Source organism: Meleagris gallopavo, chromosome 1 (assembly GCF_000146605.3).
Source record: "Meleagris gallopavo isolate NT-WF06-2002-E0010 breed Aviagen turkey brand Nicholas breeding stock chromosome 1, Turkey_5.1, whole genome shotgun sequence".
NCBI lineage: Eukaryota > Metazoa > Chordata > Aves > Galliformes > Phasianidae > Meleagris > Meleagris gallopavo.
In genome coordinates, this window is record NC_015011.2 from 122,468,003 (window position 1) to 122,491,157 (window position 23,155).

Below are 23,155 nucleotides of genomic sequence, written 5' to 3' on the forward strand. Positions count from 1 at the left end.
GGTCTCCCCCGAGCCTCCCCCTCTACTGACTAAATAATCCCAGTTCCCTTAGCCCATAAGACTTGTACTCCAGACCCCGCACAGCTTCATGCCCTTCTCTGGACATGCTCCAAAGCCTCAATGTCTTTCTTGTAGTGAGAGACCCAAAACTGAACACAGTACTTAAGGTGTGCCCTCACCATGACCGAGTACAGAGGGATGATCACTTCCCTGCTCAGCTGGCAGCACTATTTTGATTCAAGCCAGGATGCCATTGGCCTTCTTGGCCACCTGGGCACACTGTTGGCTCATGTGCAGCCGAGTGTCAACTCCTGGGTCCATTTCCTCTACACAGTCTTCCAGCGACTCTGCCCCAAGCCCATAGCGTTGCCTAGGGTTGTTGTGGCCAAAGTGCAGGACCTGGCACTTGGTCTTGTTGAACTTCATCCCATTGGCCTCAGCCCAGCTATCCAGTCTGTCTGTAGGCACTCTGTAGGGCCATCCTACCCCCAGGCAGATTGACTCTTCCTGCCAACTTGGTGTCATGAAATGTAAAGCTCTATTTTAATAAATCATGCAAAGACTTCAGTGTCAGACAGGTATCTCTTCAGGCTGCCAAATGTAGGACAGATACTATGCTTGAAGCTTTTTGGTTGTGGAACTACACGTGAACTTTTCAACTAAGCTACAACTTAATTTGATAACTCAGTTCAGGAAAACAAAAGACCCATAGAACATAAACATCTTTCTATGGAATTTTACATCTTTAAGTTGTCTTTGTAAGTTTTCATCACATAATAACTACTAAAATATTGATCTTCTTTCTATCAAGTTACCAAACTGGATAATCTTGGTAAAATATTTAACTACTATGACAGGGAAGAAATAAGTTATTCCTTAAATTGTCACATGAATAGTTTTCAGCCAAGTGTCAGCTTGTACAACACTTCTTTTTCTGAAATTCATTATATTTATTCTCGACTGCTATTCTAGTGGAAAACTCTTATAAAAGTTGCAAAGTTAAACAGGGAGTTCTTCATCCCTCCCGGAAAATGGATGCACCATGGACAGCAGCTTGTAAGGAACTATTGGCCTACAGAAAGTGATACTCACTTCTCTTCTGAAATTTTTGGAGAAGGAACTTTTGGAAGGAGCTTCCTGCGCTGCTGAGCTTCTTCTAGGAGGTGTTCATCTTTTGGGAATATTCCAACCATCAGATCCATCGCTGTTTTTATTTTCACATTAGGATCCAGAATGTCTGCTAGAGATTTATCTCTTCCCACAATCTCTCTAGCTAGTTCCTCTGATTTCCAGTCTTCCAAGGTTTTCTCTTTGGCCTTTACATAGCTGACTGCTGGCACATTAGCACTGCCATCCTTCAAGTTGTTCCCAGATTCTTCAGCTGGTTGAGGGTCAGTTGGTTTGGTTTTGGTTTCTGGCTCGGGCTCTACACCTTGCCTGGTGTAAGCACAGAATCGTGAATAGGATTGCTCAGAAGTGCTGAGTGTTTTAATTTGGTCCTTTTCCAAACCGCTGGGTAAAGCAGGTGGTTCCATTGTACTCACAAGACTTTGCCGGCTCTCCTTCTCTGCACTGCTCTCTGAATGAACTATCTTGATGGGAACCATTTTCACTGTAGTATTGTTGTCTATAACTCTTTCAATTCTAGAAAATGAGGAAAATTAATGAGAAACTTAAGAACCTTATATTTTAGTTCTTATCTACAAATCAGGGGAAGCCCAAATATAAAAATAGGCAGATGAAAGATCTAAGTAACAGAACATCCATTGTACCATATCTCAAACCCTAAAATTGCGTGTTTTCCTTTTTTGCCTACACATTCTTAATAGCATTAGTTCATTTGTCAGCACTTCTAATATCAGCTTGGCACGATACTCACTGAACAGGACTTCTGTTCATTTTTGTGAACACAAGGGTCCAGCCTCAGGCCCTAGTTTTCAAATGGTGCTGTTGAACAATCCTTTGCTGCCACACATTCAGAGGACAACATGCCTCAAGCTCAAACTCATTGGCTTCTTGCAGACTCAACAGCAGCTTCAGCTTTTGGCCTGACAGGTTATTTAGCTGTCTGGGTAGTTTCTGCTGCTCTCACATCAATTCCTAGCTCTTCCAAGGGAAAAGACAGCAGATCAAATGGAAGCATCCTGCACGCTATGCCTTTGCTGAGCTGCAACAGTCTCACAATAAAAACTCAGAAATCATTCAAAACATAACTACGTGATTAAAAAAAACCTGTATTTGTATAATTTCCTAAGAGATACAGAAGTTTACTAATTAGATCCCACATCTGCATCCTAGTTTTTTGCATAAAGGATTAAAATCAGCCGCACTAAAGAATAACATGCACAATTCTGCATATTCCTATTAAAGGAAGCTTACAGCCAAAATCATGTACCGTGTATTACAAAGGGCCACCTTGGACATTCAAGAAAGAAAGCTACTTAAAGAGGTGGCTAATATTTTAAATTGGACAATAACATGTTAAATAACATTACTAAAACATTTGTACTGTATGTAAACCATATAAGAAACTAAAATCTAGTTTGGTGGTTTTGAGTTTGCAGAAAGTTTAAAATTATTGTCATAATGTGGGTTTGGAAGCCCTACAGTAAGTAAAGGAACATTGCCTACTAGCTAAAATATCTAATTTCATCTGGCTTGCTTGCTTGCCGCCTTCCATATAAGTGACCAAGACATACTACAGCTTGTTTCCTCTAAACATGGGTGTGTCACTTTTCTTAAATTTAAACTTATACTTTTCCGTGCTGTATTTTTCTTTTGCAGAGAACAGAAAAATCTATCTGACTTTGTCTTTTCCAGAAGAAGCATCTTATATTTTAAAAGGCTTCCAAATAGCCTCCCAGTAGACATTTATTTTCCTCAAGTGCTTTGGATGCATGGTTTTGCACACAGTTGGGGCAGATTTTCTATCCCGTGTTGAACACTAAACAATTCTCACAGGTTTCCAAGCAAGTTTGGATAAGACAGTGTGGTACAGCAGTGATAGCAGTGCAGGCACAGGCCACCATTTACTATTAATGTTCTGACACAGCCCAAAGAACACTTCCTTAAATGTGCAATCCTCCTTTGCACACTCTTTTGCCCTGGCTCCTGCACTGCCATCAGACAAAGGTTTTTGCATTCAGGATGACTGTTATTTTCAAGAGCTTGCTCACGTCTCTGCTTTTCAGTCTGAGCTCCCTGTAAGTATAATTGCTCTCTTCATGCAATCTGGTAAAAATGTTCTTAGCTGAACCACGTTAAGTCACCCCCTGCCTTTTAATTATTATTATTTTTTTAAATAAAGCCTACACCTTTCAGATCCAACAAGACTCCAAGAGGAATGTATTTTGAATCTGCGGGAATTATAAAATCTGTGCATAAATGTGGCAGGGACAGCTCGGAGAAATTAGATTAGTTGATGGCAATTCTTTACCTAAAATGATCTGCATCTCTTTTGGGACTCTAGGTACTTTCCTCTCAGGATAGCATAAGATTGTGTATATTTCTGACATTAACACCTGTTTTATTAAGTAATGTAATTAGCAACCGAGCATGGATTTTAAGATCTTAAAATGTCAATGAAAGATATGCTGGGTTAAGCACTTTCATAACTACTTTCAAACTATCATTCAGATACGGGCACGTAATTTAGCATACATCAGTGTGCATTTCAGCATTAAAGCTCAGTGAAAAGGAAGGCCACATACAATTAGCTTTTTTTTTGCGTCCTTTGTATCTATTCCTAAAACAGTATCTTCCAGAAGTCAGTACTGTCACCTCCCTTAGCAGACAGGTGCTAGAGATCACAAAACACCCTGTACTTTGCTTAGGATACTGTATTCTTTCTTTGTCTTAAAAACACTGCTGGGAGAAATTTCATTCCTACTTCCTTTTTAAAGAGGAAAACTGTCAAGGCATGCTTAACATCCACAGAGAAAATGGAGTCAAATTCGCATCCAACATCCCTGGCCTCTCTCAACCTCCAAACTCACTTCATCAGCTCAGGGCCTCCAGTTTGTTATCCAGACAAAAACAGAATGAGAACTGATGTTGGCTTTAAGAGATTTGTTAAAAGCCAAATTAAATCACTTTCTGCTACTGAAAATATCCAGGGGGGGAAAAAAAAAAAAAGATTTATGCTTTCCATGTCATAAGGCATTGGAAAACAAGATGACTGAGTCTATTGAATCATTTGCACTACAAATGTAAAGAAAAGCAATTTCAACTGCTTTAGCACAGAGAAACAATCTCAGCATTCAGATAGTGTGGATTTTTATTTTCATTCTTTAACCATGAATTATAGTACTGAATAATGAAGACTAACATTCTTGAGCTTCATGGACAAGTTTGTCATGTGGCAGGAGAACAACCTTTTATGATACGAGCAACATATGACAATCACAGAAATAAATTAATTTCAGCTGGTTTGTCTAATCTGAGTTTATCTAGACTGATATTCTCTTGCAGAACCTTCAGCCCACTTCGATATGAATAGCATTACACTCCCCTCAACAGACTACCTGGAATGCCAAATTTCATTGTAAAAGGAACATGAAAATAGTCATAATTTCACAGTGCACCTTACTGTGTGAGCTTTCAAACCAGATGTTCTCACAAAAGATTACAGCTTCCCTTCCCATATCTGCTTTGTCCCTACACTGATTTGTATTCACACAGAGCCTGAGGTAGAGGAAATGACAACGGTAAGTAAACATTCTGATTCTACCCAGACGTACATTGGAAAATCCATTCGAATCTAACCTTCTGTTTTCAACTATCTACCAGCTTTAACTCCTGAGCAGCATCCCTCATTATTAAGCATCAGCCAACTGAAAGAAACCCCAGACCAGCTGAAGTATTTTAGTGGAATTTCAGAGAATTTTTAGGTCTTTTTAGGATATATTGGAAAATTTTATGCTTAATGAACCCAAAGGATGTGCTCTCACTGAAGAAATAGAACAGTCAACCATTAATAATGCCTAAGTGGGCAAAAAAATAATTAAAATTATTAAAGAATTAGGGCTAATACCTGGCTGGGTTGTCATCCTGTACAGACACAGGAGGTTTATCAGTGAGCTTCTGTGGTGCAAACTGAGGAGAAGGGGACCTTGACGTCTCCATGTCAGGTTTCTGAAGGTACCGATACTTGCTGGAAGTTAACAGAGATTCGGACTTAAGGTGCGTTTTTTCTTCTAAGTACTGACAAACATTCTCTGTGGATGATGCCTGCAGAAGTTCCTGTGGATTATCACTCTTTAGTTTTCCATTGAAAACTGCGGGACTCTGACAGAGAGATGAGTGACTCGTAAACACTTCAGCAGAGCTGGGGGAAGAGGACGGAAAGGGGTGGCTGGGTGCTGCCAGCAAGGATTCAGAAGAGGCACCAAGCGATGGTGCAGAATTATCTGGTCGCCTGTATTTATCTCTTTTAGGTGGTGGAGGCCTCTGAGGAGCAGGTCCACGTTTCTTATTGAGCAGTGCTGGCTCTGTTCTGTGACTTTCCTCTCTGGTGCCCTGGGACAGATAGGAGTGGTTCTCGTTCAAGGACTGTGGCTCAGAACACGCGAGATGAGGCAAACTGCAGTCCTTGCTCTTCTCATTCACGTTTTCCTGAGAGTATCTGTAATCACTAGGCAACGTCCCAGATCTCCCGCGGCTTTCGTGAGACAGAACCGTCGGCTCTCTTGCATGCAAAGGTCTGACAGATGCCTTCCACTTGTGGCCTATATTCTGGCCCAGCTGATCCCTTTTTTCCCGTGGGTTTTCTCTTAGGGCCCCGATATCAGCTTGCCTAGGGAGAAGAAAACATCATTAGCATGCTGCTGTTTTATTTCTGTGAGGCCACAGATGATCTAGGAGGCCTGAAAGCTTGGATACCGAGCTCACAGCAAACATTTAATATTAACTCCTGCAATTCAGAGTAAGTATACGGCACAAAAGCATTCTCTGTGTACTTAATCTAACATGATGAGTCAAAGCATAATGTCATGCTAAATTAGGGTATGTAGCATCACAGGATGCGACACAACCTCAAGTTAACCTGAGGCACTGCAGTGTACATGGCAGAGCTAACTGCACAGCAAAGCTGAAGCACTAATGTATGTGGCACAGCCAAACGTGCAAATGTTTTTCTTCCATCTCTGTTCTAAAATGTAATTCCACTTCTATTCCAGAGTCACCAACGAAATGCAGAAAATGTGTTTCTTCTGTACATGCAAAATTAATACTTGGATGTCACTTTAAATAAAATCTGAACACTGAAATTTAATTATGAGCTTCTGAGCTTGAATTTTTAGATATGCATAACTGGAGAAAAATGAGGTAAAAGTGCAAACGAAATGTTTGCTGAAGCTAAATGTCAGCGTAAATGACAAACAGTGGCCAAAACGACCTTATTCTGCACAGTAATATTTTTTATTTTATTCCAATTGTGTACTCTCTGTTTGTGTAGTCAGGAAACAGGCATTAGCAGCTCCAGGCTTGTGCTCTGCCACAAGAAATGTAGTTCATTGGTCTTCGCCAGATAGAGACAGATTGAGAAAGAAAGAATGAAAAAATAAAGTACCTCAGGAGCCCTGGAAGGAGACAGGTTTGCTCTCTGCTAAAGGAGGCTGAGGAGACACTGAGATATTAGAAAAGAAGCTGCTTAGAAAAGTAAAAAGCTTTAGAGAACTACTAACGTCTTGTGCTACTGACAGCTCTGGGCTCTGCATTTTGATGGGTCCATCCTTTGGATGAGCACCGCCCAAGCTGTCCTTTGAGGGGACTGTGAGAGACTCATCTTTCCCAGCCTATTTGTAAGGTAAGGTTAACTGCAATTTTCAGTATAAACAAGTTACTGAGCTTACTGTACCAGTTTTGAATGCAAGTATGTAGGTGGTTAACATCAGTATATATGAAAATTACATTTGAGACAAGAGAAGACCAAACAAATAACAGGTTAGAGACATCATAAATTCAAAACAAAAAGAAAAGGAGAATTAAACACTGTGTTACTATTTTAATTAAATTAAAAAAAATCTTAAAAAAATTTTTACAAAAAGACAACAAATTAAAAGCTTTATTTTTCACACCTGTATGATAAAATTACATTCAAAATTATTCTGTTTTGTCCTTGGATCTGTGATGTTTTAGCACTTATGTAAACAGTTCTAAAAAAACCAAACCTGGACGTTTTCATTAAGCTGCCTGATGGGATGGGATTTTTAAAAATTGTAATTCATATGAATTTTTACGTGTCAGTAACAAAATAGTGCTGTCCTTCTAAGAGAAATGGCTTTTTCTCAATTTACTTCCAAAGTCTCTCTCATGTGGTGTTAAATTTTTAAATTCAATTTCAACATGTACATTTTTGATTTAACATGAATTAAGAGATGAATATTATTTCAAGTTACATCTCCTCACATTGCTCATAACTAAGTGCAGCTGGTTCAGAAAACTTCAAGTTGTCTGACAAATTCTGAATCAATCCTATTTTATAAAGACAGTATTTATTGACTCTCATTTTAATGTCAGACTAAGGATAGTGTTGTTAAATAAAATGTTTTAAGGCCAGAAAGACCAAGGCCCAAGCCCGGCCACTGCTATTCAGATTTGGTTATGTTGCATCTCTGGAGTCAGCTGGTCTTCCCCAGGGTGCTCAATGTAAGCAGAACTGGGCCTGTGAATGGTTCCCCTAATTTTAATGGAAATATTTACCAAATGAAGTCTTCAGGCCTTAAGTATGAAGCACTATGTTTAAATCAGCATTCTTCCTTGTCTTGATAACCTATGCACAGCATAATTTTCTTCTAGTTAACCTGTGCCAAAAAAAAAAAATCACGCCTCCCTATTCATCTTCACATACATAAACCATATTATTACACAGTATAATAGCTGCACATAAAAATCATGGGCATGGCACAAAATGTTGCAGACAAACGACATGCACTACCTCGCCAGTCTGCAAAGTACACACGGAGTTTAACATGCACATCAGAAGTGGGTGTGCTGGTGGAAGCAAACAGGAGCACACCACTAATCTGACACGTTTACATACCCAAAGCAAGTAGCAAAATTTGTTTATTGCTACCCTGGCTCACAAGGAATGAATGCTTTGGTAGTCCTGTGACCTTACAGAAATAAAGTACAAGGAAATAAGGAGTCACAGCACAGATGAATTTAGATACACTATGGTTGCAAACGTGGAGATAAAATTAAGTGATTCTATACGTGCTTTCATACCCTTTCCAGAAAATTAATCAAGCATTATGCAGTGCCACAGAAAATGGGTTTTGGAAAAGGTGGCTACATTCAATATTGAGGCTAGTTTGCATTCAGTGTGGGTGGATCTTCATGCAAAACATGCTTATCACCTTATTTTGGAAAGATTTCAGCTTACTGTTCAGAAAGGAGGAAAAGAAAACAAGCTTCAAGCCCCAGGAGAACACAGTGGAAAGAACCTGCAAAGGTGTTAGATTATTATCAATAGAAAGAAGTCCACTGAGCTACTCAGAAATCTGTCTGTACTTCATGTAATGGTACGCCCAAAATACGGCCAATTCAGAAATGAGGCCCACAGAATTATTCAGGGATAACATACCACTGAAACAACCTCATCTACAAGCAAACATCACAAAGCAAGAGATGCAGTAAGAACACAGCTACTGATTTAAGTACAGTTTTCATTCTAGATAACAAAATGTTCATCATAAAAAACTTTAAAGTATCTTAAAACCTAAAGCTTCCCAATCCCCACGACACAATGCCACAATGTCCAAGTGCCAGGGCCCTTCCAACACAATGAAGACGGGATGGCTACCACCATGTTCCTCATCCTTGGCAGGCCGTGATGTTCCAGGTTTGATAGTCAGGCTTCTCATACTGTGCACTTACCCTGAACTCTAAAGAAAGTATAATCAACAGATTTATGCTGAGGATACTCCATGGTATTCGGGAAAAGCGAATCCAGCACAGAGGGCTAACACAAACATTCCCTACTGCTCCTGCTTTGGGTATTTAAGGCATGCAAGTGCCCAAGGTAATTAAGTACAGGAGCTTCCATATATCTAAACTGGGGTGGTGGTGGAACAAAAGTGCTTCCAACTAAAAAAAAGGAATTGCTTTGTTTCCAAGAACCTTGTTTAGAATAGGGTTCAGCTCTCCCAGAGGCTCACAGCCATCCATCAACTGGTTCAGCTCTGTGGCTCACATGTTACCATCATTGGTTATAGTCACTCAGCAGAACAAGTAAGCCCACCACGACAGTGGAAAGATACATCTTAAAAAATGACATTAGTATTTTCTTCCCAAATGGAAAAGCATATCTCCCAGCCTCCTTTCAGCTTTGTTAGCTCCAGGCATATACACTGAGTGCTGAAAAGCCATGGAAATTCTCAGGGAAACCAACCAAGCCTCCTCCTCAATCTTGCCACCTCCCAGTAATAATATAACAACAATGTATAAGATACACATGCACGTGCTAACAGGAGCATGCTGGTGGAGTCAACGAGCAATTACCAAAATGAATCATTAGCTACAGATACCTATCAGATGGATAGCATTTTTGATTGCCGCAAAAAACAACCCCAAACTATTTCCTTCTTTTGTCCCATACTCAGGATTTGACTAAATCAGGACGTAAATGTAGAATGACCTGATTGAACGTTGTATCTCAATAAATGGGAATCAATCCAGTCAATCCAACATATCTGATGTGTAGGTATCTTTACAGTTTCTTGAGAATGTTTCAGGTCAAGCCAAACAGTGCCAGAAGATGGTCCAACTTGAAAATCCCAGACTAAATAACCTTAGCAAAAATTGATCAGCTAACATTTTAAAAACAGACTGTTTTGTTAAAGAACTTCATGCAAAAGTGTAACCATAAAACTTAAGAGCGGTTATGTAAGCAACAAAGTGTACTCCAGTGCCTTAACTGGCAAAAGAAAGTAAATGGAGTAGCTGTTTCCTATTTAGCTTAAATTCCTTCTGAAACTCCACAAGGTATCCTAGAAAAAAGGCCTTCCTACCTACGCAAAAATCCTCCTTAAGAGTCCTCATTCTACAACAAGCCCTGCATACTCAAGGCCACAGTTTTGCAATCCTTTCAAGCTGATTTTAATGCAGATATTTTGCCTTAAGAGGCAGTCACAGTCTACTCCAATTTTGTCTTCCTGCTCTCTTCATTGTATTAACAGTAGAAATTTCACAGCCCCACAGAAAATTGGATCAAGGAACTGACCTGGCTCAAAACAGATAATTATGTGGCTTACAGCAATTGTGAAACAGTTTTTGTTTATGCCAAAACCCTGTTTATAGGCAGAGTCTTTGCCGTTATGCCGCTTTTTCAGCTGTGAACTTTATGCGCTGAAACTATGCTTTCATTGTGTATTTGCATAGCACTTTGCACAGTGGGATCTGAAAGCACTTGTGCAATAGCCTGCAAATAAAAAGTACTTTCTCCTACCCAGTACAGTTCTGCCTGAGACCACAAAAGGATGCTACAAAGTTAGAACTGAATGCACAGGAAAAAAATTAAGTGTCCACCTGAGAGCCAATTGTAATATCACATTCTAATCCATACTGATACAGTCAGTGCAATCTAAGAGATTCAGCTCACACTAAAGTAGCCTCTACAAGCTAATTGCCCATTGGTAGGAGCTCGATGTAGTTACCCAAACACGTCAGAAACTTTAATCACTGAAAGACATACATCCCCCTAAGAGCTGGCAGCTCCACGCCAAGTGGGACACAATTGGCCAGCTCAGGTCTCTCCAGACACCTGCATTTCTCCAAGTGAATCAAGCTCAAGATTTCTATGGATTATGCCTACAGTATGCACTTCACTTTCATGCAGATATCTACTTAGATTAGGGACTTAAATCCTCATCTGAGTCCCACATGCTTTTTCTTTCAGGGGCTCCAGTAGCAGCCACTAAGACTTTGACACTCAAACTGGTTTTGCTGTAACAACGGTAAGAAGACAGTGACAGTACAACACCACAGTCTGAATGTCCAAGGGAAATTATTGCCAGTGGTCCATTTTTCTGACAAGCACTGTGTCTGCTATTAAGACTGACTCTGTAGAATATGCACTATACACAACATAGAAGATATGAAAACAACTCCAGAGACAACAAATCAGACCTTGGGATACAAAGCAACACAGAAATTTTAAACAAATTCAAAGAATAGAAGATCCTCTAGAAAATATGTAATTCAATGACCATGATGATGATTGTACCACAACAAATACTTCTAAAAGAGGCACAGCACTAAAGTCACTACAAGGAAGGAGACCTGTTCACTCCCTTGGCCTGAGGAGACAGATGATGGCAACTAGCATCCCAGAGCCACTATCCATGCAGAAGGTCTTAAAACATGCCAGGTCTTAAAACATGTGCCAGGGTAAGTTTAGGTTGGATATCAGGAAACACTTCTTTACAGAAAGGATTGTTAAGCACTGGAATGGGCTGCCCAGGAGGTGGTTGAGTCACCATCCCTGAATGCGTTCAAAAACTGTTTGGATGTGGTGCTCAGGGACATGATTTAGCAGAGGGTTGTTAGAGTTAGAGCAGTATGGTTAGGTCGTGGTTGGACTCGATGATCTTCAAGGTCTTTTCCAACCTGAGTGATTCCATGATTCTATGTCTTGAGATTTGCTCTTCTTCTCTTTCAAAAAAAAGATGCCCTGATACACAGCAGAAGACAACATAAAATACAAAACCAGCAAGATATTTCACAAAGTTCACTGCATAGTACATCACTGTTACACTACAATCCACTTATCATGATGTACCCTGGTTTTCCAATTCCTTTTTACAATGCCTGTTAATGTTATCTGCATTTGATGGTAGCTATCTGTTCAGTCACACTAGATACTGCTTAGCTGTTGCACCCAGTGTGATAAAACAAAATGTCACTCTAGTTAACAACCTCTATGTAATCACCTGGCTTTATCACAGAAATGTAACGGGTCCTGCTCATCACTATGTCTGCCAACCAGAATTTTGCTCATGTCCTGCCTGCGTGGCAACATACACGACAGTGGATTTTCATTTCACATTCTTTCTAAAAGCATTACCTCTCTCCCCATGAAAGTCAGATCTAAATTTAACAGACGTACAGTGATTCTGCAGCCTGTATGCAAAGACACGATATTGATGAGTAAAATGTAGGCCAGTCAGTCAGGAATAACTGCACAATGCATAGATCCACAGGAAAAAAAAAAATCAAATGTGATGAAGAAGAATTTTCATGCAGCATAGGAGCCTTTATGCAGGAAGGAAAGGGTAGAGGAAGAGATGCTATTCTTTCATTAGATCAGAAAATCACAGCACCTCCTCCATTTTGCAGCACACCAAATATCAGTGATAAAAAAGAAAAAAATCATGTTTTGATACCTGTTTTCTTATTCCTTTATCTACTGCATGTCTGCCCTAGCACACAGTGGACTGCCTGCATGAATTTAAAATGACTTCTGCTCCCATGAGCAAACCAGTTAATATGCTCTGTACTTACATACTGAATTCAGTCACTAGAATATCCCAACAGTATAACCAGAGCCATCATATTACAGAAATGGCAACCACTGCAGAGACAAAAGGCAATACTTTCAAAGAATGCTAACAAGCAAATCACATTCCTGTTAAAAATAGCTGAAAGAAAAAATGAATTTTTTTGTTAGTTTATTCAAAAAAGCTACATTTCAGTTGCCATTCTTATGATTTTTTTTTAACCTCTAGGTTTTTTTCTTCTGACATGCTGTTGCTATTTTCTTGTTTCTATTACTACTGAACAAACAGCTGCTTGCAGCTGAACAAAAATGCAGTAACAGGAGCTATAAAATGAAACGCATTGTGAATAATAGCTAGGTCACCTGGGTTACTCAGTCAGGCACCAAAATGAACAACACACAGCTCACCTTTAACAACAAAAATGCCAAAGAGTTATTGAAATTAATTAGCATGCACATGTACCCATTTCAATAGCCACCTTTCACTCAGTGCTGCACTCACCGCTTGCTTCCAGCAGTCACATCCACTTCTGCTCTCCCAGTCACTATCTCCTGCTGCTGCGGAGCGGTCTCCGGGTGAGCCTGCGCTCAGAGCTTGCCAGGAAAGCGATGGGCTGGGAAGCTCCTGTACCACCCCTCGCCGGGAGGTACCCTGAGCCTGGCACCCTCAGCCAGAGCAGCAGCTCTGCAGCTCGGTGCAGAAAACAAACGTTTCTGAAAGGCACTGCCGCCTAATTCCAGGGTGCGTTATGCCAACTGTGAAAACAAAAGCTGCTAAAAACAGCGCGTGTGCAGGGACACATGCACACAGAGCATCTTAGCTGGAATCAGCTCACATTTTCTCCCCTGTTCTCCTAAAACATCAGTCAATACAACAGGCATCTACACTAAGCGAAATAAAATCCTGCACTGAGCACTGCATCATTCCTAGTTTGTTACTGTAGCTTCTGCTGATAGAGACAGAAGACACAGCGTGTACTCAGAGAACAAAAGAAATACTGTATGAATCCATACTGCAATATTCTATCCAGAACAGAGGGGAAAAGCTCCCCAGGGCTCGTGCATCCCACTGTCTCTTTAGCACTCAAGCAGCAAACATAAGGCAGCCTTACCAGGATTACAGATGTTTACCCGCATTCACTGGAGATGGGAGCTTTGCATCCCTGCAAATGCGCCAGTCAGCTCGAAAGCTTCACAGAGCTGAACGCGTCTCAACCTCTGCCTCTCATTTACTGTAACACAGAGGATTTTCAAAGCCATGCCTCACAACAGCTGGCTTGTTTTTGCCTGCTTCCTATGATTGACAAGTTCATACAAGCTCCGTCAACTTTAACCTTGATAAGTGAAGGCTTGGTCTGTATTGTATGTTACATCATTAGAAACTTCTGACCTCAGGGAAAAGATCTCAGAGACTTCAAAGCTTTTCCCTTCCCCCACTTCCCCACCCTCATCTCCTGGTTTTGGTTATAAAAGAAAAAAAAGAAAAGATTCTAAAAGTCCTTTAATTTTTTAAGGATTTTTCATCCCATTTGTGAAAATCACGACCTACGCTTCAGCAATAAGAGCTCCACAAATGTGAAGTATTTACAGTGATTATAAAAGATCGGCATACTACCAGATTCCTTTCTGAACAACATTCAAATAAGCAAGTCTTTAATTTTAGAAGTGAGTCTTCGTTAACAGCCCTCCAGCATGATCTTTTTTGCATGTGCTGTGTGTATAGGCGCTCTTCTTGCAGGAGGTTCTGCAGGGAAAGAACTCAACACTCAACACCACCCCCATGCTCCATCTTAAGATGCACCACGGCCTTCACGAGAGCAAAGTTTTGTTCCTTTTTTTTCTGGAAGAACACCTTAGAGACCCAGAAAAGCTGTGGAAAAGGTTTTAATATGCATTATAAGGTCATTTTAAAGGATGACTACTTGAAGAGGAAGATATGATTTAGGCTGTACAATGTGGAGAGACAGTTAATCCCTTCCACTAATTTTTTTTTGTTTCCCAGTGCTGTTGATTTGATTTCAACATACAGAAAGAAAGACTTCAAAAAAGCTCATTCTGTCTTCACTGTTTACATAAAGCAAAGCAATTGGTTAACAGACAGTAACTGTTGTCCCACACAGAGAAATGGAGTAGAACTGTTACATCATTTTTACACAAAGCTTTACTGAAATTTATTGTTGTAAACTGCCTCATGCATGACAGCAAATCACAACTCATGCTGCCTGAGGGCCTATCAGAGATGGCAAGCATATTACAGGCTAACTCATATTGAAAGGACAGTAAGTCACTCCATGTGTTCTGCTGTACTGAAGAAACAAATCAATCACCTGTTTCCAAAATGTTTTCCCCCAAACTATTTAGGGGAAAATAAAATCTATAATATGTCAGCTTATAATGCTTTTATAGGTATAATTGCTAGAGAGTACCTCTAGTCTTCCCTACTCGTATCATTAGAATAGCTGCTAGAAGATAGCTGGATATCAAGTGATGCAACAAGAACTTAGTTTCTGGGTAGTCTTCATTCTATTCCTCTTACCAGGAAAAGCAGTACAACCACACCAGAAAAACAGACAAAAAGAATGAAATCTTACCAAATGATCTCTGTATCTCTCTCCAGAAAACTTCTTGTATGACAATTCTCTTGATCACATCCAGTTTTAGTGCATCCAGGATGACATCTTGGGCTTCTCCAGCTTTTACCACTTGTCAACTCTCAATTTTGGGGGTGAGGAACCATAAAATCATAGAATCCTTAGAGTTGAGAAGGACCTTTAAAGATCATCTAGTCCAACTCCCCTGCAATGAACAGGGACATACACAGCTAGATCAGGTCACCCAGGGCCTGATCCAGCCTCTCCTTGGAAGTCTCCAGGGACAGGGCATCAACCGTATCTCTGGGCAACCTGTGCCAGTGCCTCACCACCAGCCATAAGCTTTTTCCTTATATCCAATCTAAATAAATCCTCTTTAAGATTGAAACTATTTCCCCTTCTTGTGTTACAGCAGACCCTGCTGAAGAGTCTGTCCCCTTCTTTCCTGTAGCTCCCCTTTAGATTCTAAAAGGCCAGTATCAGGTCACCTTGAAGCCTTCTCTTCTCCAGGCTGAACAGTCCCAGCTCTCCCAGCCTGTCCTCGTAGGAGAGGTGTTCCATCCTTCGGATCATTTTTGTGGCCCTCCTCTGGACATGCTTCAACAGGTCCATGTCTCTCCTGTACTGAGAGCTCCACTTCTGAATGCAGCACTCCAATTGAGGTCTTACCAGCACAGAGTAGAGGGGCAGGATCACCTCCCTTGACCTGCTGGCCATGCTTCTTTTGATGCAGACCAGGATACGGTTGGCTTTCTGGGCCACAATGTGAAGGCACATTACTGGCTCATGTCCAGCTTCCCATCCGTCTGTACCCCCAGGGTACAGGGCTGCACTCAATCCTCTAATCTCCAAGCTTGTACTGGTAGTGAGGGTTGCCTCGACCCAAGTGCAAGACATTGCATTCGCGTTTGTTGAACCTCATGAGGTTCTCCTGGGCCCTTTGCTCAAGCCTGTCTAGGTCCCTCAAGATGGCATCCCTCCCGTCTGGAGTGTTGACTGTATGGAACAGCTTGGTGTCATCTGTAAACCTTCTGAGGGTGTACTTGACCCTACTGTTGATGTTACTGATGAAAATATTAAAGAGTATCGGTCTCAGCACCAACCCCTGGGGGATACCACTTGTCACCAATCTCCATCTGGACATGGAGCCATTGATCACCACTCTCTGGACTCGATCCTGCAGCCAGTTCTTTGTCCACTGAACATTCTGCCCATCAAGTCCATATTTTCCCTATTTGGAGAGAAGGATGTTGTGGGATACCATGTCAAAGGCCTTACTGAAGTGTAGGTATATGACATCAGTGGCTCTTCCCTTGTCCATTAATGCAGTGACGCAATCACAAAAGGCCACCAGGTTGATCAAGCAGGATTTGCCCTTGGTGAAGCCATGCTGGTTCTCTTGTACCACCTCCCTGTCTTCCTTGTGCCTTAGCATAGCTTCCAGGAAGATGTGCTCCACGATCTTTCCCAGCACAGAGGTCAGACTGACAGGTTGGTAGTTCCTGAGGTCATCAGTTTTACCCTTCTTAAAAATGGGTGTTGCCTTTTTTTCCGGTCACCAAGGACTTCACCTGATTGCCATGACCTTTCAAATATCATTATGAGTGGGCTTGGTGATTACATCAGCTAATTCCCTCAGGACTCTGGGATGCATCTCATCAGGACCCATAGACTTGTGGATGCGGACTCACAGGCTGGTGTCCTAGTACACTAAGAGATGCATCTGACCATCTCTGGGCTGAACACTAGTAGGAGAGTTAATGGGAACGCAATGGGAGTAGCCTGTTAGGATGGAAAGCTGTCTGGATTGCAAGACTAACCCATCATGTAAGATGAAAAGAAAGGATGGATGCATCTTATAAGAGAGGTAGGGAGGGTAAATACTGGAACTAAGAAATAACAGTGACAGAACGCATCTTTCTTAGCACTCTCTAGTAGCCACAACCAATCCTAGATCACAAAATAATGCATTTGGGCTACTCTTAAGAACCACAGATCTCTGGACTCAAGAAGCCCTGAAAGCTTTAAAACGGACAACAAATGGAAGGAACAGACTACTACAATGGGACAGTCCAGCATACAACTCCTGATTTGAAAGGAACCTGGTTCAGAACTTTGCCACTGAAGAGCTACCCTGTGCCAAAGGCCATATGTATTTAAACTAATCATCCTTAAAAGATGTGAAATTCACACTGTTGTATTTAGTTTTAAAAAGGGCATCTACATAACAGTGAAGAATATTTTTAAAAGGAACCAACCAGATGGTGTAATGCTAAGAGATAACATGTGACTGAAGATACAATGCATGAAACTCAGAGAAAATGCACAATACCTACCAAAGAAGCAGACTTCTTTTTCTCCCCACTCTCCCTCTTCCCAAAAAGCTGAATTAAAAAATAATTATAATAGCATCCACCAGAGAAATGAAGTCCCATCCAAATAATGAAAAATCAGAACTTCTCTAGCAAAACAAGAGACTGCAATACAATTTCTTAAAGGTTCTAGGATTTAAAAAAAAAAAAAAGTACAAGAGTACTAAGAAAATAAACCATAGAATAAAATATACATGACTCCCTTCACATCTGCTTGATCAAAGAACAGGTCATATATTATTTTCAGCTGTCCACAATTAAGTGGGTAGTCATAAGTTACCAGGTCTAGACGATAATTATCTTAGACTCACAGAGGCAATTGCTAAAACAGTATCTGTGATGTAGAACTATCCATTCATATGATACTTTGACAGCTGTTTGAGCAAAGTGATGTTTGTGGAAGGAAGACATGAAAGAGGTGAGAACAAGAGGAAGAGAACAATAGTAAAAATAAATATTCATTATGAGCCTGAAGAATTTCAGATCTGTAAACTTAATGCCTAAGTTAACCAAAGAAGTAGAAATTATATTGAAAGATTCAGCAGATGTACTAACTAGTATATTAAAATGATTAGTATTCGTTTGGGACTGTGCAGAAAAGCTATGCCTCACGTGTTACTCTTCATAGAAAGGTTACCTACACCCATGAACAACAGAGATCTGCAAGACAGACTATTCAGATTTCTAGAAGATTCTCAACACCAGAGGCTCCTAAAAATTTAACTGCCATGGGACACAATGAATGGCAAGGATTTCAGTATCTATCTGATTTACAACATAAATGAAAAAGAAGACAAGAGGTGTTGCTAAGAGAAATTCCTATAGCTGAGTGAATGGGCTATAAAACAATAGATTAAATTCAGATTTAATAAATGCAAAGTAACCCCCAGGACTTTGATGTGCGACACTGCATTGGCTGAACTTCATGAGGGACCCATTTCCTAAGGTCCCTCTGGATGGCATCCCTTCCCTGCAACAATTCAGCCACGCCATTCAGCTTATCATCTGTGACAATGAAACGTCATAATATCATAGAATCATCAAGGATGGAAAAGAACTCTGAGATCATCCAGTCCAACTATCCACATATCACCAACATTTCCCCACTAAACCACCTCCAGGGTTTGTGACTCCACCACCTCCCTGGGCAGCCCATGCTGCCCACTCTCTCTGGACCACTCTCTCGGAGAAGGATTTCCTAACATCCAGCCTGAATCTCACCTGGCATAACTTGAGGCCATTCCCTCTCGTCCTATCACTAGTTACGTGGGAGAAGAGGTTTATCACCACCTCACCACAACCTCCCTTCAGGTAGTTGTAGAGAGTGATAAAGGTCTCCTCTGAGCTTCCTCCTCTACAGACTAAATAATTCCAGTTCCCTTAGCCCATATTTGCACTCCAGACCCCTCACAACTTCAATGCCTTTCTCTGGACATGCTCCAAGGTCTCAGTGTCTTTCTTGTAGTGAGGGGCCCAAAACTGAACAGGTACTTGAGGTGAGGCCTCATCTTGGCTGAGTACAGAGGGATGATCACTTCCCTGCTCCTGCTGACAACACTACTTTGATTGAAGCCAGGATGCCATTGGCCTTCTTGGCCGCATGGGCACACTGCTGGTGCTTGTTCAGCTGAGCGTCAACAAAAACCCCCAGGTCCATTTCCTCTACAGTCTTCCAGCCACTCTGCCCCAAGCCTGTAGTATCGCCTGGGGTTGTTACCTTATGAATTCATAGTGCACCAAAGTTGTTGCAGTTCTCCTACAGTTTCAGAAGGAACATAGGAGGCTGTAGATATACAGAGAGAGGAACATTAGCTATTACAGAGGAGACAGATACACTCCCCCTTCAAAAAGAGATGCTTTTCCTCACATCATTACAAAAAGCTATTGATGGATGCCAAAAGTCAATGTGGGTCCAAAACCAGTAAGATACTTTTCTGAAAGTCAAACTTACTTAGGATCGCATCTCTTAGATGTAGGTTACCAGAGGCTGGGCAAGGATCCCCAGAAGCATAGTTCCATGTCAGTCTTGTTTTTATTTTATCTGAGCATCTGCTACTGTTCAGTCAGACAAAGGAAATTGCGATGGGCAAATGTTTGGCCTATCCAAGCATGACTTTTAAGAATCAACTTCCATCAACTTCTCACATACACTGGTGCTTCTACATTACAGAATCTTAAAGTGTAATTGTTATTTAGCTATTATTAATCAGTCAAATACATCAGTATACTGGAAAGGCATAGTGGTTCACGACAATGAAACTTGTAACAATTATCAGTATTTATAGATAACTCAGGAAAACAAAGGATGGCTGGAAACATCTAATACATGAACACACGTTGGTGGTTGCTCAGTCCTTTGTAGTCTCTACACACGTGAACCATAGAACTTTTTTTTCAGACTAGAAAAATACATACTTTAAAACAGCTCGAGACAGTACTGAATCATTCATTAGACCATATCACACCTACCAGTGGCAAAAAGGTTGCCTGACAGATGCATTAACTATCCATATATTAAAGAAATGCTAGCGTAAACAGACAGGGCTTCAGCAGCCCATATTCTTAGTCTTGTTAGCAGCTAAGAGCCTGTGAGGAGGATAAGCATCTTGGCTCTCCTTCACTTCCTCTAAATGATGACAAAAAGCTGCACACAACCTGCGAGTAGGAGAAAGCTGCAGATTTATTTATCTTACTTCTTTAAAGTCAGGGATTCAGACATCTGAAGCATTACTTCAATCAAACAGGTATGTTGGGGTTGTGTGAAAAGCATGTCTTCTCACTTTAACTCAAACCAATTTCTGTCAAAAAAGATCACTTAAACCTTTCTCGAAGTCCTTATTATACTTAAAACTGATTTTAAAAAGAAGACACTTCACATGCTCTTGAATGAAATGATTACACAAAATTGTTATTACACTGTACAGTAGATCAGAAAGTAATTGCGTATTCTTTTTTCCTATTAATTACTACATGCTAGGTAATTCCATACTCAGCAAACCAATAAGGAATAGTTATTTTCTTTAGAAGAGTTCACGTGAAAAATATCAGTAGCTGTAGGTAAAACATAAGGCAGAGAACTTTGATCTTTTGCACCATAAAATATTGAGACTCGTTATTCCATGCAGGAAATGTTTACCATAGTCATTTTTCACTGATGTCTAAGGAACCAGTTATTCACTATGACACAATTTTTTCCTTGAGAGGAAAAGGTAGGAGGGTGAAAATACTTTGCTTTTACATCTGTGGTGATGTCTGATAAGTCCTCCAATGACTGAGATTCATTCATCTCACAATATTCATTCCACTTGATTCTAGCAATGCATAGGCGGTAAAACAGATTTTAAATTTGTATTCTTAATTTGACAGAATGCCTGCAGCAGAGTTCTGCTGCACTATTTAAGCAAATGGTCCATTTGCTATATATAAAAAGGAAATTCCCTTCAAGCCTTCTTGCATTTCAATAATTAAAGCTCAGTTAAATAGATATCACTATTGTATATTGCTACTTTTTGTTTGATAGTGGGGTAAAAAAAATAACTTAAAACTTAAAATTAGTGGAGCTATAAAAAAACGGGTGGTTTCTAAGAATATTTCCAGTGTCTAATTTATTTTCCAATGTCCAACTTACGTTGTTTTTCCACTGCAAACATGAAATTACATGTCCAAATGTGTCATATTGATTTTTCGTCTGCTAGCCATCCCTTACTGCTATGTGGTCTCAACCCCCATAACGGATACAGAACAAGCTCAGAGAAAATTATCACAACACACATGCATGTTCTATAAGCGTGTGCAGCATAAGCATATGCTTCACATTTATATAAACACATGTAAGAGAAGTATCATCCCTTTGTAAATCCTTTTCCATCTCACTTGAATCAGAAGACATGAGATTATTCACATTCCTGCATACTGAAGATCCTTCAAGGATACAAGGGCATAGTGCAAGGGCTGCTCTGAAAATAATGCCTCCCATTTTATTATACATCGTCAGAAGCAGATGTTGGTGGTATGGCAGTAGAGGCTGAACCTTCCCACCAATATTCTGTTACATGCTGTTGCCGTGTGACGGATGGCAGTAGAGGGGCAGTCCGACAAAATAGAATCTGAAAAGGAAATGTGTAGGAAGCAAAGGTGTGCCACTGAATTCTTCCATGTAGAAAAAATGGCATCCATTAACATTCTTTGACAATTGCTAAACGTTTATGGAGTGGATGTGAGCACAGTGAGGGGTGAGTGGTGCATTTCAGCAGTGGTGACAGCAACATGAAAGACAAATCATGTTCTAGACAGCCATGCACAGCTGTCACACTACAAAACGAAGAGTCAGCTCATCCACTCACACCAGCTAATGGTGATGACAATGTTGAAAATCAGTGTTTTGTAGCTGAAAATTTGCTCTATCAAACAGTGTAAGACTGTTCTTCATATTGTTTCCCTCGTAAGAAATAGGAGGCATTACTTTCAGAGTCATCTAATTTTCTTTTGCCCTGCCCAATAAGTGTGGAGGCTCCTGAAAAATCAGATTCCTTATGAAGCACCTGGTATTGAACTTGGAAACCTCTCTGTCAGCTCTTGTTTCTTAATGGTGTCTTGTCAAAGATTTTATTCTTGCTTTTTTTAGAATATTAAACTTGGGCATTTAGTCCACTTAGGCATCAAGAAATTACTTTCATTCTGTTTTTGTATGGTAAAGGCTGTTCCTCTGTCTTGAAGAGTTCAGGTAGGAATGACTACTAAGGCATGCAAAGTCAAAAAGAAGCTTCTTACAGTGTTTAATTAGAGTTGAGTCATGCTTTGGTCCTGTACTTGACATGTACGTATTCCTTTACTTGTCATCTACTAAGTGTTGAAAGACTTTCTGTGAACTGTGATCTCAGAAATCCTCTCTCAGTTTCTGAAATTATTTAATTTTTACAGACACTGTGGAAACAATAATGGAGGAATACAAGTCAAATGTTTTTAGAAAGTAAACATAAGCAATGGCTGTGGATATCTCTAGTAAGTGAGAATCTTAAGAATGAAACCATTAAGTACTGCTCTTTTGATGCGGACTGACATTTATGCCTGCCATGTCATTCTGCAGGAAGCCACAGATTACAGGCCAGATTACACATTTCCATCCTTAACCTTTTGAAGGACTATGTTGGTTTAGAAATTCTGGAGACTTACAGGGAAGTCGGTTGTATAAGCAGCTTATGTCATTCAACAGAGTGAGATCTGCTTAAAGAAGGAGGACAGTCATTATGTGTAAGAAGCTAAACTTTGATAACTGGTTTGCAAGAGACTACAGTAGCATCATTAAAAATATAAAAGTATCCATTTTCTTTTACAGACCAGCAGAATCATGCTCTACTTTTAAAGCAGTCTTTAAGTTAAGAACATACTTAAAATTGCATCAAACTATGGTATAAAAACGTTCAGCTCACACCAGATGACTGACTGCACACCTGAAAGTTTATAACAAAAGTGATTTGGCTCTAGCCTGAGAGATAATAATGGCTGCTATGGACCATTGCTGGCAGTTCCTATAAAAATAATACTACAAGCTATTAAATACTGTAACTCATTAGATTACGCCGTAGCTTTTCCAAAAAGGGAGATGAAACAATCTAACTTCCTCAGAAGCACTCAGTAATCTCAGAGGGGAAAAATACAGCCCAGACAGAAAGGAGCTCACAAATCACTTTTAAAAT

At 40.3% G+C, this 23,155-nt stretch overlaps 1 protein-coding gene across 2 annotated transcripts in view; it reads right to left on the minus strand.

Annotated features, from left to right (window-relative positions):
- The window catches only part of SHROOM2 (shroom family member 2), a 67,930-nt gene that overhangs the window by 12,798 nt on the left and 31,977 nt on the right, over positions 1-23,155 (minus strand). For both annotated transcript variants that reach the window (XM_031557495.1, XM_019622345.2), the window contains 2 exons: positions 5,033-5,794; positions 1,093-1,644 (listed from right to left, as the gene is read on the minus strand). In XM_031557495.1, coding sequence (XP_031413355.1) covers positions 1,093-1,644; positions 5,033-5,794 — 1,314 coding nt within the window. The remainder of the gene's footprint in view (positions 1-1,092; positions 1,645-5,032; positions 5,795-23,155) is intronic.